At 28.1% G+C, this 17884-nt stretch overlaps 2 protein-coding genes and 1 long non-coding RNA gene across 4 annotated transcripts; 2 read left to right on the top strand and 1 right to left on the bottom strand.

Moving 5' to 3' along the window:
* Window positions 1-71: 71 nt before the first annotated feature.
* On the top strand, window positions 72-1785 carry BORCS7 (BLOC-1 related complex subunit 7). The gene is made up of 3 exons (XM_029306937.2): window positions 72-221; window positions 304-570; window positions 650-1785. Exons 2-3 carry the CDS (start codon window positions 433-435, stop codon window positions 827-829), a joined length of 318 nt encoding a protein of 105 aa, XP_029162770.1. The 5' UTR covers window positions 72-221; window positions 304-432; the 3' UTR covers window positions 830-1785.
* LOC114934229 (ubiquitin thioesterase otubain-like) lies at window positions 1257-3205 on the bottom strand. The gene is made up of 5 exons (XM_029306878.2): window positions 3058-3205; window positions 2938-2990; window positions 2264-2563; window positions 1871-2071; window positions 1257-1788 (listed from the first exon to the last, which is right to left on the bottom strand). Exons 1-5 carry the CDS (start codon window positions 3098-3100, stop codon window positions 1591-1593), a joined length of 795 nt encoding a protein of 264 aa, XP_029162711.1. The 5' UTR covers window positions 3101-3205; the 3' UTR covers window positions 1257-1590.
* A 108-nt stretch (window positions 3206-3313) lies between these two features.
* On the top strand, window positions 3314-10018 carry LOC114934231 (uncharacterized). Of its 2 annotated transcripts, none has more exons than XR_014924787.1 (4): window positions 3314-3408; window positions 6926-7042; window positions 9652-9701; window positions 9784-10018. It is a non-coding gene; the product is annotated as an uncharacterized LOC114934231 (long non-coding RNA). The 2 variants fall into 2 exon arrangements; XR_014924789.1 differs by lacking the exon at window positions 3314-3408 and adding an exon at window positions 3741-3821.
* The last annotated feature ends 7866 nt before the right edge of the window (window positions 10019-17884 follow it).

Below are 17884 nucleotides of genomic sequence, written 5' to 3'. Positions count from 1 at the left end.
TGCGCATGCGCTCGACCGACCAATAAGTGACAGGCGACAGGTTCCGCACCTTTTGCACTTCTTTGGTACAGAAAGTTCAGTTATAGAAAAAAAAAATAATAATAACAAAACAAACCTCTCGCGCAAAACTCTGATATTTTACGAATTGATTTCTTGTCTTTATTTTATTTTCTTGACATCTGTCAAATGAAAGGATGCGTTCATAAAGGATAATTTCTAAGGTGAAAAATATATATATATATTCTATATGTTGATGTGCAAATTGTAGGAGATACGTGACATTATTATTGTTAATGTTTTCAGATTATGAAATAGTGTTTCTGGCAATAAGAATATTAAATCAAAGACAAAACGTACAGTCTATCAATAGGCCTGGATAACATTAAGAGCAAGTCTTATCCCGTGATTAATGAGAAACATAATTATAATACAATGGCATCAGCATCTAGTACAAGCGCACGCAGCTTGTTCATCGAATCAAAGATGAGACTGGCAGATAGGGTGCAAGTTAATGTTAATAACATTGCCTCTCTCGCCAGACAGATACAGCGAGGTTCAAAAAGCAGCGAGGTAATGTCTTACTCTTAATTGATATAATATTAAATTAATATTTCTACATTACATATATACTCTGTTTTAACACTTTTAGATTTTAACACACTCAGCAAAGAACTTTGCACAGCAGGAACATGGATTAGAAACGATTGAATCCAGTTTAAAGAAGCTTGCACTCATTAGTACTCATTTGGGATATCAAATGGATGCAATTGACAAAAACTCTGCAATGTTGGAACAAGTTACTGAGCAAGTACGATCTATGCAACGATAACATTTAAAAAAGTATGTAATAAGTTTTATTTGAATTCTATATATATTATAAAAATGCGCATCTTTCTCTGCAGGATATATTTATAAGTAATATGGTACTATTGTATATATATCGCAAGATTTATTAATTTTAAATTTGAGAATAGATAATTTATAAAAGAAAATAATTTGTTTATACTCTGTCCTATGATAGAGATTTTTCATATTATCAAATATATAAAATGTTTTTAATTTCTGTGATATATTTATAAAAATTTATATAAAAGTAAAGAGTATATATTATATATTAATTATTAAACGAATGATAATATAGCAACAAAATATTATTTATTTTGTATTACAAATATATAATAAAAATAATATGATTTGTGTAATATCTTCAACACAATGGATTTATTGGAAAAGAAAATAATAAAAAAATAGAGGAATTAAATAGCACAATGCGTCGATTTCTCTGCCATTTATTTCAGATTAGTTTTAAAGTTTAAAATGTTTTATGGGACGCACTTATATTTATAGAAATAACAGTGTAATAATGAATTCATAAAAATACATTTAAATTTTGAAACAAATATACACAATGCATGCAATGTGTGCACACAAAATAAAATTATTTCTCTCTTATTAAATTAAAGGCGATGTATCATACTGCATTATGCGTTATAATTAAAGATGTTTTTAAAAATAAAATTTTAAGTATTAGATTTGGTCATCAAAAATCATATATGTAATATTAGAAAAATTTGCATAATGCCAAATTCATCAAGGATAGAGAATATCATAATGACCGGGGCGATATAATAAGTGCACAGCTGGTATGGCACCTTCAGGAAAATCGTGGGCAGTTACTTCAGTTCCTGCACCTCTGTCCATGTAACGAACTCTAACACCGGTTCCTAAAGCACTACTCATTGCTATAATATGAATGTGATCAGATTCTTTATACATTGGTTCAACTTCCTATAAAAAGTAATAATATTAATATAATAACATTAATGATGTAAATGTGACAATAAAAATAGGAATGTATCATAACACAAACTTGGTGGCAAAATTCTGTGATAGTGCGATCTCCCTCGATGAAGTGTTGATAGAAGTCTGCATCACGTTGCAGCTGGCCAGATGTAATTAATCTAAGATAGACAACTACGTAATCAGAATAACCCTGTTCATTGAACAATTTATGTAATTCCATGTAACTGGACTCTGCGTCACCACCTACTTTGTCAATGACTTCCATAAACTGTAATTCATCAAAATCCATTCTTTAGTAACATAAACTTTATACTATAATATAATCATATTTACGTATATATATTACACATATTTTTTTGAAAGACAAATTCTTACAATTTACTTTAAACTGATACAATTATATATTGTTGTATCAATTTAATGTAATCAATTTCAAGATTTGTGAGAAATAAAAACTCACCGTATCATGAAAGTCTTCAACTGTAAATTGGGGAAATCCTAGAGCTACAAGATTATCCTTGCTCTTTAATGCTAGATCTCGAAATTTATCATACTCCTCCTTATTTCCGATTAATTTTTCCAAATAAGCATAACTAAATGCCCTGAAGAAGCAATTGCCATCAGGTCTAGTTCTCCTAATGTAAGAATATTTTTGAGCCAAGACTTTTGCTTTCGAAAGATATACATCATCTTTCGCATACTCTTGTTCTAAGCTCTTCAAGGATTCTTTCTCGCCAACTAAAGCTATGGATTCTGAGATCTAAAACAAAAGATGATTATGTATTTAGCGATGAAAATCTTTCACAAGAACGTTCTACTTTTTTTTACTTAAAAAAAGAAGCACTACTAGTTGTCGCACATATTAATATAATGAGAAATAAAGTTTATATTATTAGAAATAACTTTAGCATTTAAAAGCAATTATATATTAATTAAATAACGAGTTATAAATAATTGTAATATATAAATAAATATTCTTTAGCTTGTTAAAATTTTCACACGAAGAAAAATTGATGATTTGAAAACTAAGGTTCCGATCGAAGTGTGCGTGATAAATTTGACATTTAATCGCGCGAATTCGTTGAATCTTTCGAAAATCGATCCTTTGACACATAACATAAACGGCGTATTAACCTCCTTTTCGATACGCCTCTGTTGTTGAAGTATCAACTCATCCTGGTTGATATCTGCAAGAAAAATTGAAATAATAAATCACTCGATTTAATTTCTCGTTAATAAGTCACGCTAAGAGACCTGTGTTTTCTAAGGACTGCTCCTTAAGCGACTTGTCTCCCATATCTCGCGAGATTTCGTTAAAATTTCACACGACGACTGTCAAATTATCAGTCGTAAACAAAAAGTCCGATGTTTCCATGTGAAGTTGAAAAGCCGCTTTGCGTTTCGCGTTGGCAGCACTGCTGGGGACACCTAGGGATTTTCGCGCGGCGCCTCGAACAGAGGTGGCAGTAATCGATATTTCGCACTCGCACAATCGATTTGTCTCCCTCGCGATACGCTTCAAATTCATTCCGTTCCGCGAGAAGATGTCGGAGGTCGCTCGAAAAATGTTCGTCCTGCGAAATTCGAGAATCAACGCAAATCTTGGTAATCCTTTGAATATAATCTTCGTTCATTATTTGTTTCTTGGCTTTGTTGATTGAAATTTCAGATCAATCGAGTATTTCGTCACCGATATCTCTTAATTATTGCATATTTTTGCGTATGATAATATATATTTATATATTTTGCACTTTCGTCTGATTCTAATTTATTCTAAGATATTTCGATCTCATATTATTATTATTGGTATATTTATACATATATATTTATATTACAGAGGTTATTGATTAGTCGCGTTCTTCATATATCAATTATCGAAGTTTCCAAATTTACGTCCTTGTCTTTACTGACCTCTATCGTAGAATGCTGTAATTATTCTAAACTATAATAATATAGCGATTATTTGAGAGGTTATCGCGGTTTATTCTCTCTCGTTTTCTACTTGCTCCTCAATTATTGTGAGTATATTTTATCTCCAGATTTATTACAAATAATTTACGTTCACAATTATCGAATCTCAATTAGAAGTAAATAAAATAAGTTCAGGCAAGCAGTTATATATATTTAGATTATAAGTCAGAGATTGTCATTGCAACATTTTGGCATAATTTGATTTATTTATATGATAATCCATGCAATTTTTAATCACTGAAAAATCTAATAAACAAAAAATATTTCCAAGAGTTTTTTTTGGTTTTGTTAATGACGCCAAAAATCGTCTAATATCGATTAGATATCGATATAGGTATTATGTGTATGTACGTATTGTGTAACTGTATATACATATACATATACATATATGTATAAATACATATACATGCCTGGGGCAAATGACGATGTAACTGTAGCAGAACTTACGCACGTTTCCAATTAATAATCCTGTTTATTTTAGTTTAGATACAATTGCATTCTATGCTATATAATCGTGTGTATACGTGTATGTGCATGTGTATGCATATACATATATGTATTAATTGTATATGTATGTATGTGCATATGTATATCAACGTAGCAGTGCATTCTATCAGATTGATTGCCAGTTATTGTCACGTTTGCTTTGTATCCTTGTTTTTTTTCGAAAATTAATACCATCGTACTTTATCAAAACATATATGCATCTCGTCTGAATGCATATAAAAAATAAATCGCGGTATTTATAATAAAAAATATATACTTTTTATTTCCATCAATTTTCTTGATTTTTAAACGGCTAATAAATCATTAGATATATTTGTCATTATAATTTAATTCTAGCTATAACAAATACATATTTATATTTAAGACTGATTAATTTGTAATTGCATATAAAAAATAAATCGCGGTATTTATAATAAAAAATATATACTTTTTATTTCCATCAATTTTCTTGATTTTTAAACGGCTAATAAATCATTAGATATATTTGTCATTATAATTTAATTCTAGCTATAACAAATACATATTTATATTTAAGACTGATTAATTTGTAATTGCAATCTTTTATATCAAGTTTTCCTATATTATTTCATATATAAAATTTATTTATTATTTATTTATTATAATTCATAATTTATTATAATTCATTTTATATATAAAAATTATTTTATATAATATAGAAAATATATAAGAAACTCGATATAGAAGATCAATGAATTATTCTTCTCATTCGTATATATGATTTATATATTTATATTTAAGACTGATTAATTTGTACTTAATCTTCTAGATCGAGTTTTTTATGTTTTATACATAGATATAAAATATATAAGAAACTCGATATAGAATCTTAATTAGACAAATTAATCAGCATATATATATATATAAAATATAAAAGATGAATATGTTTAATGATACGTTTTGCGATATATATATATATATATATATATATATATATATATCGCAAAACGCATCATTAAACATATTCATCTTTTATTCCCGATCGTTTTTCTCTGAGGGATATAAATTCTCTCATTATTCCGTAGCACGAAATCGCGAGAGAACGCAAGCCGCGGATAATTAAGGGTGTACCACGAAAGCGTGACGCGGCAGGTAATTAGCCGCTGGTACATATATATATATATACATTAGCTTGGCAGAGGATCGGTATTAATCTGTCTAATAGCTCGCGATCAAGTTCGCAATCATGTCTCTTTTCCGGTCCGGTGAATAGCTAGAAACGACTCCACGCGTGGCATACAACGTTACATCCGGTTCTATTCGGATGTATAACGCTGCATACACAGTTACAAAATTTGTGTTAATTTAACAAATAGATGTCATGTCCCAAACTGAAATTTTTGCGTTAATTTAATATAATATACAGATATATTAAATAGTGACACGAATATTGTGCTAATTTATTTAACAAAAAATGCAAAGTGTCAAGTAATTTGAAATAAATTTTGTGTAAAATTAACATGGGGTTTAATGTGAAAATTAACTTAAAAAATATAAATTTTACATTTTATCATTACTATTTATATAGAGAATAAAATCAACATTTTTTTTCTGTAAATTTTAACAAATAAATCTTGTCATTAATAATACGGAACGTATTAATTGTGTAAAATTAAAAATAGATGCACATTTTGTTATTTTTACATTTTTTCTCAATTGTTCTAATAATTTAATAATTTAACATTTCAGTTCAGTTAACACAACGGCAATGTGTTAAATTAACACACAAATGTGTTAAATATTTAACATGAAAATGTTTTTTAATAAGAAAACTAATTTTCCAATTGTATGTATATCTTTGTTGCGTATATATCTTTTTTGATATAATTGCTTTTTTTCATAAAAATCTTCGATATTTTTTCCTTATATTCCTCTTTATATTTTAATAATTGTATGATAATAATTGTTATATATTTTGTGTATATAGAAAAAAAAGAAGAATTTAAAATAGAATTCACTTATAGGAAAAAGCTAACGATATGCGAATATTTGAAAATATCCCCATTATTCATTACTATCATATATATTATTTTAATTAATGGATTAATGAATGCGTTTCCTCGACCGAAACCGGACTCGAACGAATGTCGGAAGCTGTCACTTGACGGGACCGCGAGAGAATGAAGTCACCATCCGCAATTTGTAAACTGGGATTAAATTTCGAACAGACACTCGGAAATCCACGGGGCTCGTTCTCTCTCGTTCGCGCAATTTATACACATCTGTTTTTATTGTTTCCGTTAAGCTTCACTCGGCTAAGCGGCTTAACGCCATTATGATTAGCGACCACCTGCGATGGTAAAATGTAGCTGCCTGAAGATCATTATTATTTTTTGGGAGGGGATTGATTATTTTTTATGCTCGTGTATCTTCTTCACATGACAATCGAGCAATCGATATATATCTCGGAAGATTATGTTATAATATATTGTTATATTTCGCGATACTAGGATATTGTGTATATGTAATTGCTGTGTTACTTGATATTTTTCGTTTTGCTTTTCAATTTAAAGTTTTTAAAAGATTTTTCACTCTATTCTCTAAAACTTCTCTTAAATGTATCTTTTCTTTTTTTCTTCCGCTTATTCTTATTCTATTTTTGTAGCAACTTTTTTATTGTTTACAGAGACACGTGAGGGAAAATCTCCAAAATATGTGGGAGAATCTTCAAGCATCCTGAAGTGGTACTGAGAATCTTCAAGACGCGAGTTTGTATTCCGGAGCAGTAATTCCCTGACTTAAGGTAAAAGTCAAAAACTTTTTATAATATTATTAAATGGATGCAAATGCAGAGAAAGATAAGTTTGCATAAATTGCTCATAAGGGAAACGGCGTATATTTCTAAAAAATGAGAGATGTGCAAAATATGAGCAAGGCACCGACAGACTTTTTAGAGAAATGCATTTTACATTACATATCTTTTAAATCTTAAAATCTTTTTGTCAAAAAATTTCGACGTTGTATGAAATATTGCCTCGGAATTTATTCTACGTGTTATTACATTTGCGAGAAATTGTAAAACGTATAAAACATATATGCTTACAGTTAAATAGAAGAAAAATATGTATAAAATTATTTTGAATCTAATTGATAGAAAAATTAATTTATTTCTTATTGAAAATGTAAATCTAAACTGTAAATCTAATTTATTTGAAAATTTAATTAATTTATTTTTTATTAAAAAATATGAAACTGTAAATCTAATTGATAAAACAATTTATTTATTTGTTTAAATATTCTCAGGAGACATTGAATCAATTTGTCATTTTACGAAATGTTTCACTTTTATCAATCTCCAAGAATTTTTGTGAAATTTATGAATTTTTGCGCGAATTCCCTCGTTAATATTTTTGTAACTTATTTTATTTTAAAAACTTATTCTAAACAAATATTTATTGAGAGATTTAATCAATTTTTCATGGCAATGTCAATAGCTTGGAAACTAAAATGCAGATAAAATGGTCACTGTAATCATTTTATTGATAACATATTTGTCTAATATACACTATTACGATACATTCTCTGATGATATATTATTAATTCATTAATGATGATCACGATGTAGTTTGATTTTATGTAACATTTATGATAGACGTTAATATATGCATTAACGTAATATGTTTATATATGTATACATAGAAAAATATTTGAAACTTGTTGACTTAACCCTGTTAGTAAGTCAATACACAGCCCGGATGTATAAATTAATCCATTAATAATCATGGTGTAGTTCGATTTTAGGTAGCATTTATGATACAGCAGCTAATACATTAATATACATTAGCTTCTGTATCATAAATGTCAAATAATATATCGATATCTATACCGTTACAAGTTTCAAACATTTTTTTAATTACTGCTCTGTATTATAATATCTACGAAATATCATTTCACATATCATTATTTAATTTTATTAAATTAAAGAATTAATTTAAATAATACATATTTCATATGAAATATATGCTGACATTGTAAATTTATTTAAAAAAATACATATTATACGAGATAAGCTGATATAAATATTTTTAGTTTTTATATATTTTGGCCAATAAATATAAATAAATTAATTTTAAAAAATATTACGTAAGATAATTTTTAGCCAGTTATGTGTAACTTTTAAAATAAATTTTTCACTTTCAATCTATGATCTTTTCTTCTGAAGATTTTTAATGATAAAACATATATTAACAAATTTTATTTAAAACATTACATTATAATTATATGTATATTTACTTGTATGTATAATTATAGTATATTTAATATATTTTATTTAATAAATTAATAAAAATTGCAATAGGTGCAAAGAAAGAGAAATAAGAGTCGCAAAAATATCTATCGCATCGCGACTGTACGCGCACTAATACATCTTTAAAGGCATATTCCAATTGTTTTCGTCTTAAAATGTGCTAATCATGCTAAACCGACGTACCATTGTACAGCGGAGGCAGCACAAGAGTAAACGCGCGGGCGAGAGATGCATCTCACCATTGTTTCCGCAGCGTCTAACGAATGGTTAATTACCGCACCGCGGCTACAGGAATGCGTTATTGTTTGCAAGTACTGCAATGAAAAGGATGCGACCGGAACAGAGAGCCGATACAGCGGATGAAGGGGTAGGAGTGCAAGAGAGAGAAAGGACGGGATAAGAGAACAAAGGGGTGGAATAAAAGGGAAATAAGGGAGGAAACACTTTGGAAATTCAGGGAAAACGGAGGTGAGGAAATAAGACGACAGAGAGAGAGAGAGAAAGAGTGTCTCAAGCCGATTCAGCAGGCTCGTTTCCCGGCTCATTAGTCCCAAAATGGCATCTAATCTGATTTACACGATTCATGGGACGCGACAGACAAGAGCCTCGATTATTTTCGAGACGGCGATGGATGTCTTGCATTTTTACGTAGATAGGGGTTGCGGAAGTTCGAAACGAATTATCGAGACAATCGCGAACTTCTCTCGCCTTCTTATCCGCGTGAATCTTTGAATGAATAAGCAACGGTGCATCGTTTATTTATATAAATCAATATTTTATCGGTATATGTACGTACCTATATACAAAAAATTAATTGTATTATAATATCGGTAATAAAACATAGCTCAATTATGAGCAAGTATGAATTATCCTTTTCGATTTATTAGCAAGTTTTATCAGATCACTTTTGGTATAGTGTATGGCTAAAAGTTATTTTAAAATTATTGCAGGAACATTTTTTGAATTATATGTGAATTATATCTATTTAGATATATTGTTATTAAATATATATATATAAGTATCTTTTAAATTGTATGTATATTATCTTATAATAATATTTAATTATTTTAGACACTGTTTTATAATTGTTAACATTTGTATTTCAGATTAACATGTGATCAACTACTACAACTTTACTGCTGTATATATAATATCGGTGAGTTTTAATTTATTCTTTAATGAGTTAATTTTACGAAAAATATTTTTAGATAATAATTAATAAATTTGATTTATTTCAGAGTGCCGAGAGTGAATAGTTTCCGTGTTATTTTCCGTCGAAATAATAATAAAATACGCGTTGCATGTAAGTTATTTATGTCGGGAGTGCCGTATAAAGTACTGCGCGATTAATTTTTATGCGGGATCATAATTAACCGAGTGTTTTCGCGAGTGTCATGTGAGTGCTACAAATTAAAGGGCAGCAAAGAAAATATGACCGCAATAATAACAGAGGAGGTGGAGGCCCGGGGAGGCATCGGGCACTAGCAGAGCAACTGTGAGGTGAGTAAATTATTATTATTTAATACTCGACAATTTTATAAATTTAATTGTTTATTTATTTTAATGATCCATTTTTGCGTTATTGTGTAATATAATATACATAATGTATTTTATATTTTTATTTTAAAATATTAAATAAATTATATTTGCAATAATTAATATTTTTTATATAAAGATAAATATACATATATATGTTATTTTTGGAATCGCGTTGTGTTTAAAATTTTTAAATTATTTTATTATTTGTATACAGATTTTTTATTTTTACTTATATTATAATAGATTAATCTTTAAGAACTTTTTTTTCCGTAAAAACATTTTTTTGTATAGTTATTTATTTTAGTAAATAAGATTATTAAAAATAAGGAATTGAATAAAAAATGTAATCCATAGTTAACGTAATTATTATTTTTTAAAATAAATAAATTATTTGAGACACTGATTAATAATTTGTTAATATTTGTGTTTTGCAGATCAATATGTAAGTACATCACGACAACTTAGTTGCTACGCTTCGTATCGGTGAGTGATAATTTATTTTATAATGAGTTGGTAATTTAAGAAAAAAATATATTATTTAAAAATTTGAATAACAAATTAACGCTTTATTAAACTGATTTAAAAAATATTAATGAAGTTTAAACAAACTTTATATATATATTTTTAAATATTATCGAAAAATGGCGCTTGTCGTTCCAGTAATTTATATAAAAATTGATTTTTTTCATAATGGACATTTTCATCAATTTCTCTATTATTAATATCGCAGAAAAGTATCCATTTTTAACTATTTTAATATAAACTTTTTTCATTAAATTAAAACGTATAAAGAATAAAGTGTATGAATACAGTCTGTTCCATTACGATTTCTCCCATGCTGATATAAAAATATGAAAGAATGTTTATCGTATATATTATTTACGCATTAATTGTTAATAAATTCTTAGGGATAAAATCTTGAAACATTCTATAGAATTCCGAAGGGCGTGACCTGCGGTCAGGGCACGTCCGCATTATTGTTCCCTCTTATGAGATTCCTTAACCGTAGATAACTCCGGGCGTTTGTACAGCTCCACCGCTCGTCTTTTCTTTATTTCTACTTCGGGGAATTCTACTTTCACCCCGGAAAACGTTTCCATCTATCACAGGATAGATAGAGATATTTCGCTAATTGAATCGTCGTCGCCGAAACGAAATTGCTACTTGCGCGCACAGAATTGGATTTTCCGATCATTAAGTGAACGGTTCCTTTGCCAGTTTCTTTTCCTTGTCGTATACCTCTTGTTTGTACGGCGAGTCTATGTTTCTAAATTACGATACGGATCAAATTTGGAATATCAATAAATTCGAGTGTTCTTTATAAGTCGACGATTGTTAACGAAGCGTGCACACTTTATTTATATAAATGCGTTTGGAAATAAAAAAAAAATATATTTTTTTTTACGAAATGTTACTAATCTTATAATCTTTGAGTAGAACGTTTTTTAACGTTATGACACATTTGTCTGTATGCATTAATAATTACGTAGAGAAAAATATATCAAACGTGATATAGGTAATTAATATGCTTACACTGATATATTGTTATTTTTCAGTAATTTAGTATTGCACTTTCTCAAAGTTGATGCAGCTTTCGTTTATTTAATTAATTTAATGTACTTTCGTTAAGTTAGCATCTCAATTAATGTTAATTTTAATCTATTGCAAAATTAAGGGTTAATTAGATGCTAATTAAATTGTAAGATGCTGAATTAGGACTATTTGGTAGGAAGTTATATTGAAGGGGAAAAACTTTAAGAGAGAAGAGGGAGAGAAAGACTTTTTAAGCTTGTTTCATGTGACAAAATTAATATTCAACATAAAAATAAAAATAAAAAAACATTAAGTACTCATAGAAACTATATCCTTTTTTTAAAAAACTCATGTTAATTGAGTGAATTTTATTTTTCGGTCGGTTGTTTCGAAGTTTGTTTCATGGTTTGAATCACAACCAAGTCGTTTGATAGTTTTACAGTTTACAGTTAAACTAATTTTTATTTTAATTTGCTGAGGTCCTATTATGCACATAATTTTATGTTTATGCCATCGAATTTTTATTATGTATAATTTTAATTCATCGAATTACTATTATGTGCATAATTTTAATTTGCCGTATTTTTTTATGTAAATAATTTTAATTCGCTAAATTTCTATTATGTACATAATATTAATTGGCCGAATTTCTATTATATTATGTACAATTTCAATTATTTACATAATAGAAATACGGCGAATTAAAGTTATGTGCATAATAGAAAGTTGGCGAATTAAAATTATGTTTATAATAAAAATTCGGCAAATTCAAATTATGTACATAATAGAAATTCGGCGAATTAAAATTATGTACCCTTGTTAATTTATATTATTTACTCTTTAAAAAATCACATGATTTCAAATCACATGAATATATTTTTCTAAAAAATACGATATGTCGAACGAAATTTTTTTAAATCAAAAGAGCACTTAATTTTTTAACACATCTTGTTCATTAAATCAGCTGATTTTCATGAAAATATTTTTAAAAAATTATATTACATATGTTCCATCATATAAAAATAAATAATTAGTTTTATAAATTAAAAGAACGAATTTAAAAGTAAGTACTCAAAACTCCCCTGTTAGCTCCACCGTCACCCTGGCACCATTGTAAGTTTTATTATCGTTCTCTTTTGTTTGTCTCTTGCTGTTCTTTGGCACTTGGCTTTATGATACTTACACGCGAAAACACATTTAATTAGGATCGCGTGCGCACTAATCAGCGGAACGATTGCGTGGCACTTTGCAGGGCGTTCCCGACGTTAATTTTATTATATCGCGATAGGAAAACAACGCGAAAATACGATCGATATTTCGGAACACAGACCACCAAAATCAACGCACTTAATATTTGCATCAGTGTTATCTCCGAGTCGCTAACGAATAGAAGATGCTCTCGTTTTAGAACAATGATTATTTCATATTATAAGATACATATATATAAATATGCATTAAAAAAAAAAGAAACTTATTGAGTTCGAATAAGTATTTATTTCAATACTCCCGAATAAATCATTTATTTGAAACTAATAATATTGATTTGATGTGAAAAATAATTCATTGATTAGGCAGTATTGAAATAAATGTTTATTAATTTAATAATTTTTTGCACTGTAATAATATTTGAAAATATAATAATTTTAAATATTATTATGAAAGGAAGGCAGAGTATTTCATGTAAGAAGGAGCGATAGAAATTTTAATATATCTCGAAAATGTGCCAAAATATCTTCTCGTGAGAAACACATTTCTCGTTTCGATCATTTTGTAAATATTATCGATGAATAGTAAATCAAACTTTCCCATGATGTTTCACATATATACTTATATACTCCTCGTTTAATGTATATACATTTGTAATGCTCGAAGTATTAAATATTCATGGAAGAAAAAATTAATTGAGTATGTCTCTATAATAATTAAAAATTAAAAAATTCTTTGTGCAAAATACTTCTAGCATATATAAAAATTTCAATTTTCTCATATATGAAATGTATTTTGAATACATAAAAATGTGAAGTAAAATTTATAAAATTTAAATTTTCTAGTCAAAATTTTTATCGAGAGAAAATGGTTAATGATTCCATTTAAATCAATTTTTTTTACTTCGTTGTTTGCACGTTCTGCTCCGCGATATTATTACATTTCGCGATGCGAATTATGTATTCGATGATAATAAGAGCGTCGAAGAATGCGAGACATTTCACTGGAATTTTTGTTGAATCGAATACTAAAATACGCAAGATCGCTTCTGAATTGATTATCGTGACGTTGATAATGTCACCTTTATTAGATCATTTCTGAAACTTACTGCATAAAAAACCCGAACAAATATTTGAGATATTCTGCTTGTGTTACTTATCTATCATCGGATCCAATTTTAAATATTTATATGTTTTTAAACTTAACTCTTTTAAACTTTTAAACATTAGATATATTTAGATTTACATTTAAGAATGAAAGTTTAAGTTTTTAGAAGATCTATTATAATTCTCGCGACAAAATTTAAAACAGATTTCTATGTGTCATATGTATAAAGATAATAGAAAACATTAGAAAAGATATAGAAAGCATTAGAATACATAATAAAATCCAAATAAATAAATTCAAACATAAATCCAAATATACAGATATTTAAATAAAGATATACAATAAAATATGTAGCGTATTGAATTATTGAATAGAATTTTTTGTTGAATTTTATTACGATTTATATGTCTATTTTGAAAAGCCATAAATTTTTGATTATTTAATATATTTTTGATAAATTTGTGCAATCTGAAAATAAAGATAATATTGACTTTTTAATAAAGATATGAAATTGTATTCTTGACCAATTTTATATAATTACATTGCTCAAATGTGATTATGCATCAGAAATGTTCTCCATGAAATTGTAATATTAAATAAAATAATAATAAAATTAATAATTATAAAGTATTGAACAAAATATTCTTAGCACTGTTTCTAATTTTATAATAAATTGCAGACGATTTATTATTTTACTAAATTTTTATAAAATTTAATTTTATTCCATACGTAGTAATGTTGATATAAAGAGCTTAATTTAGTTTATAAATTCGGAAAAATTCAAAGCTTTAATTCTTATACTCACAAATAATCGATAATTAATAAGTAAAGAAACTTTGAAGATATAAATCTCGGATCTTGAGCTGTTGTAAGGCAAATATTCACAAAACAGAAGTATCAATCTGTTTATAAGGATCTTTAATAAGGATATTTTATAGATTTTATTTTATAAAATAATTTTTCCTGATTCGAAAAAGTAATAATTAGTTTATGTTTTGTCATTAATTTAGCTATGCATGATCTATATTTTATTTTGTTTTATATTTTTTCCTAATTTATACAATTTCCGTTGTTTTTATTTTTAGAAATAACATGAATTTTTTTGTAAAAAGGAATAATTATATTTGAGTGACATGTAATGACAAATTTCAAAACTCAAATTTAAAATTGACATTACCTTCTTCACTAACAATATTTGCCTTGTCGACAGTAATAAAAAAATGCAGAGAATAATATATATGTATGTATATCACTTCGTAAGTTACGGGAAAACATATGGTAATATTTTCTAAGAACAACATTGAGGAACCATTTTTTTTTTTCATTCATAATTCATATACTAGACTAACTTTCGTTTCATCGAGCTGAAGATTTTTCAACACGCTTATCGCCATTTTCTCTCCTCGACTTTTCTATAGTACCGTGCACTTCCATGCACTTTCCGTGAACGATAAATTTTGCGATCTCCAAAGCGCACACACGCGAAAATCGTTTAGACGGTTTGAGCGCGCGCCAGATTTCTCCTGTTTGCGGGAAACGATGCAAAATCGCGAAATCCGGAGGCCGCGAGCGTATAAACGTGCGTGGTCCTATGTATACATAATTTGTGTAATAATTCAGCGTGTCGTAATAACGAGTTGCTAATTGGCTAATGAATAACCGACGAAAATTAAACAGCTCGCAAATCGGGTTTCCGGTCCGGGGAAACTGCAGGCCCTGATTGCTCTCGTAGTGCAACGTCGAGTTAAGTGAGGGAGAAAAAAGAGAACTATGCGACGATACGCATGGTCCCCGTACGAATTTTGGAGAACAAATTCTGTTTCCCCACGGAGACAGGTAGTTTAAATTACGTCGCGTTGAGTCGAAATCAGTCCGCAAATATTGAACTGATAATAAGATATCGCTGGGGATTTAAGTTCAAAAAAGACCTTGTTTCGTAAATTTATTTTTCAGAATGTAGTCAATTAACAAGCAATATAGACAGATGGTTATAGTTATAAATATGAGCGATAAAAAATGTTAAAGTTTCTGTTTCGGAGTTAAAATACAAAATTCAGTTGATAATAAAGAGCTAAATTTAAAAAAGCGAATAAATGCAAATAAATTTATATAACTGTATATACATGTATGTACATGATAACTAATTTTATTCTTTAAATTTGGTCGTCATTCTAATGTTGCGAAGTAGAATATCGTATGAGAAAGGAAAATTAATAAATTTCTCCGAAAGGATGAGATCTGAGATAAATCTATATATGTTTATAAGAAAAATTCGTATTCCATTCAAAATTTTATTTTTATTTTATTTTTATGAGTAAAAAAAATTTAAAAATTTGTATCTAATAGTGTAATTGCATTAATATCATTACTCATTTATGCAAATGCAAGTACAACAATTATTAATGAAAAATATATCGAATTATTTGGCCTTTATGCCATGATCTCAATTAATAAACTTAGCACAGTTTAAGTAATTTTTTGTTTTTTTTATTAAGTCATTACTTTAGCGATATATTATCTTATGCATTATTTAACAACATCAATTACAATTTTAATCATTTTACTTCTTCGATATTATTCATAAGAATAATTGTTTACTGCAATTATTTTGATGAAGTTGTAATGTAACTCTATTTAATACCGATATTGGTAAGTGTAATCAATTGTACTAATTATATGAACGATATACAATCGGTCAATAGATTGACAATTAGTAGCCAGTATGACAATTAATTAATACCCGCTCTAATTGATGCAGCGTATAAGCAGGAAAACGTGCAACTCATCAATGCGACAAGATTAATATTATTTTCTACATTTAAACAAATTTTGATACAGCTGTTTTATTATTTTGGTTTAATTTTTATTTTCAATTTTCGAATCTTTCTTTGAATGTAGAAAAAAATCATGTATACAGAGAAGTTGATTAAAAAAGTAACGTATATAATATATCATATAATAAAGTTTTATGTATTGTGTATATAAACTCTTGAAAGGGAGAAGGAAAAATGTATGAAAAATGTGCATAAGATTTTAAAAATTAATGTATATATACGTCAGTTCATGTCTTGATACGACGAATTAATTTATCCAAATTATCGCGGAAAAATTTCATTTTAATATTTTTTACAATCCCTCTAATTTTTTTAAATCCCTTTTCGGGATCTCATTAAATATTCCAACTTTTGAGATCTCATTAAATATTCTTCTTGCGCAATAAGATGAATTGTTTTTGCGCCATTTAAACTTTTAAGTAACTATCTCGATAGAGAACATTTATTCTTATTCTCTGTCAGCTTCCGTTTTTATCTCTCTTATTCGTTTTTTCGATTTTGTCAAAAATAAAATGTCTCAAATGCTTGCAATATTCAAAGAGTATTTTTTAAAACAATATTTTTTTAATAATAAATGATTAAAAAATTAAAAAATACAAATTCTGAAAAAGTTTTAAAATATCTTGCATTATTTACAGTTATGCGTTTGACTATACGTTTAGGCGATCTCTCTGTGCGTGATTGATCTCTAGAGAAATTTCAAACGCATCAATCTCCTTATTGATAGCAGCGCGTATATAATATATATGTATATCGGCGGCTTTGTATATGCGCGGGATGCGAGATACACAGACTCCGACTCCATATGCGCGTGACAGTTTAAGATTATTTACACGTGGCCATCCGCGTGAAAAGGAGGACCTCTTCTCGCTGTCACGTGTCAAAACGACGTCGTCGGGAAAGACGACTGTGACCTGACGTGCGTAGTCACGTGACTGCGAGCGGCAGTCCATCGAGAGATGCAACGTTCTTCTGCATATATTCGATCGCTTCACTCTTATAATTATTATTCATTGTCAGTCGGAGAATAAATTCATTTCGACCCATTTATTATCTCTCCGTTGCTCGAATCGAAATGATCTATTGAAAAAGATATCAAAATGTTTATTAACTTTCTTAA

This window comes from Nylanderia fulva, unplaced genomic scaffold (assembly GCF_048542155.1).
Source record: "Nylanderia fulva isolate GAGA-0341 unplaced genomic scaffold, ASM4854215v1 Scaffold24, whole genome shotgun sequence".
Classification (NCBI taxonomy): domain Eukaryota; kingdom Metazoa; phylum Arthropoda; class Insecta; order Hymenoptera; family Formicidae; genus Nylanderia; species Nylanderia fulva.
The sequence above is the reverse complement of the archived record's forward strand: the minus strand, read 5'-3'. Positions and strand labels throughout refer to the sequence as shown.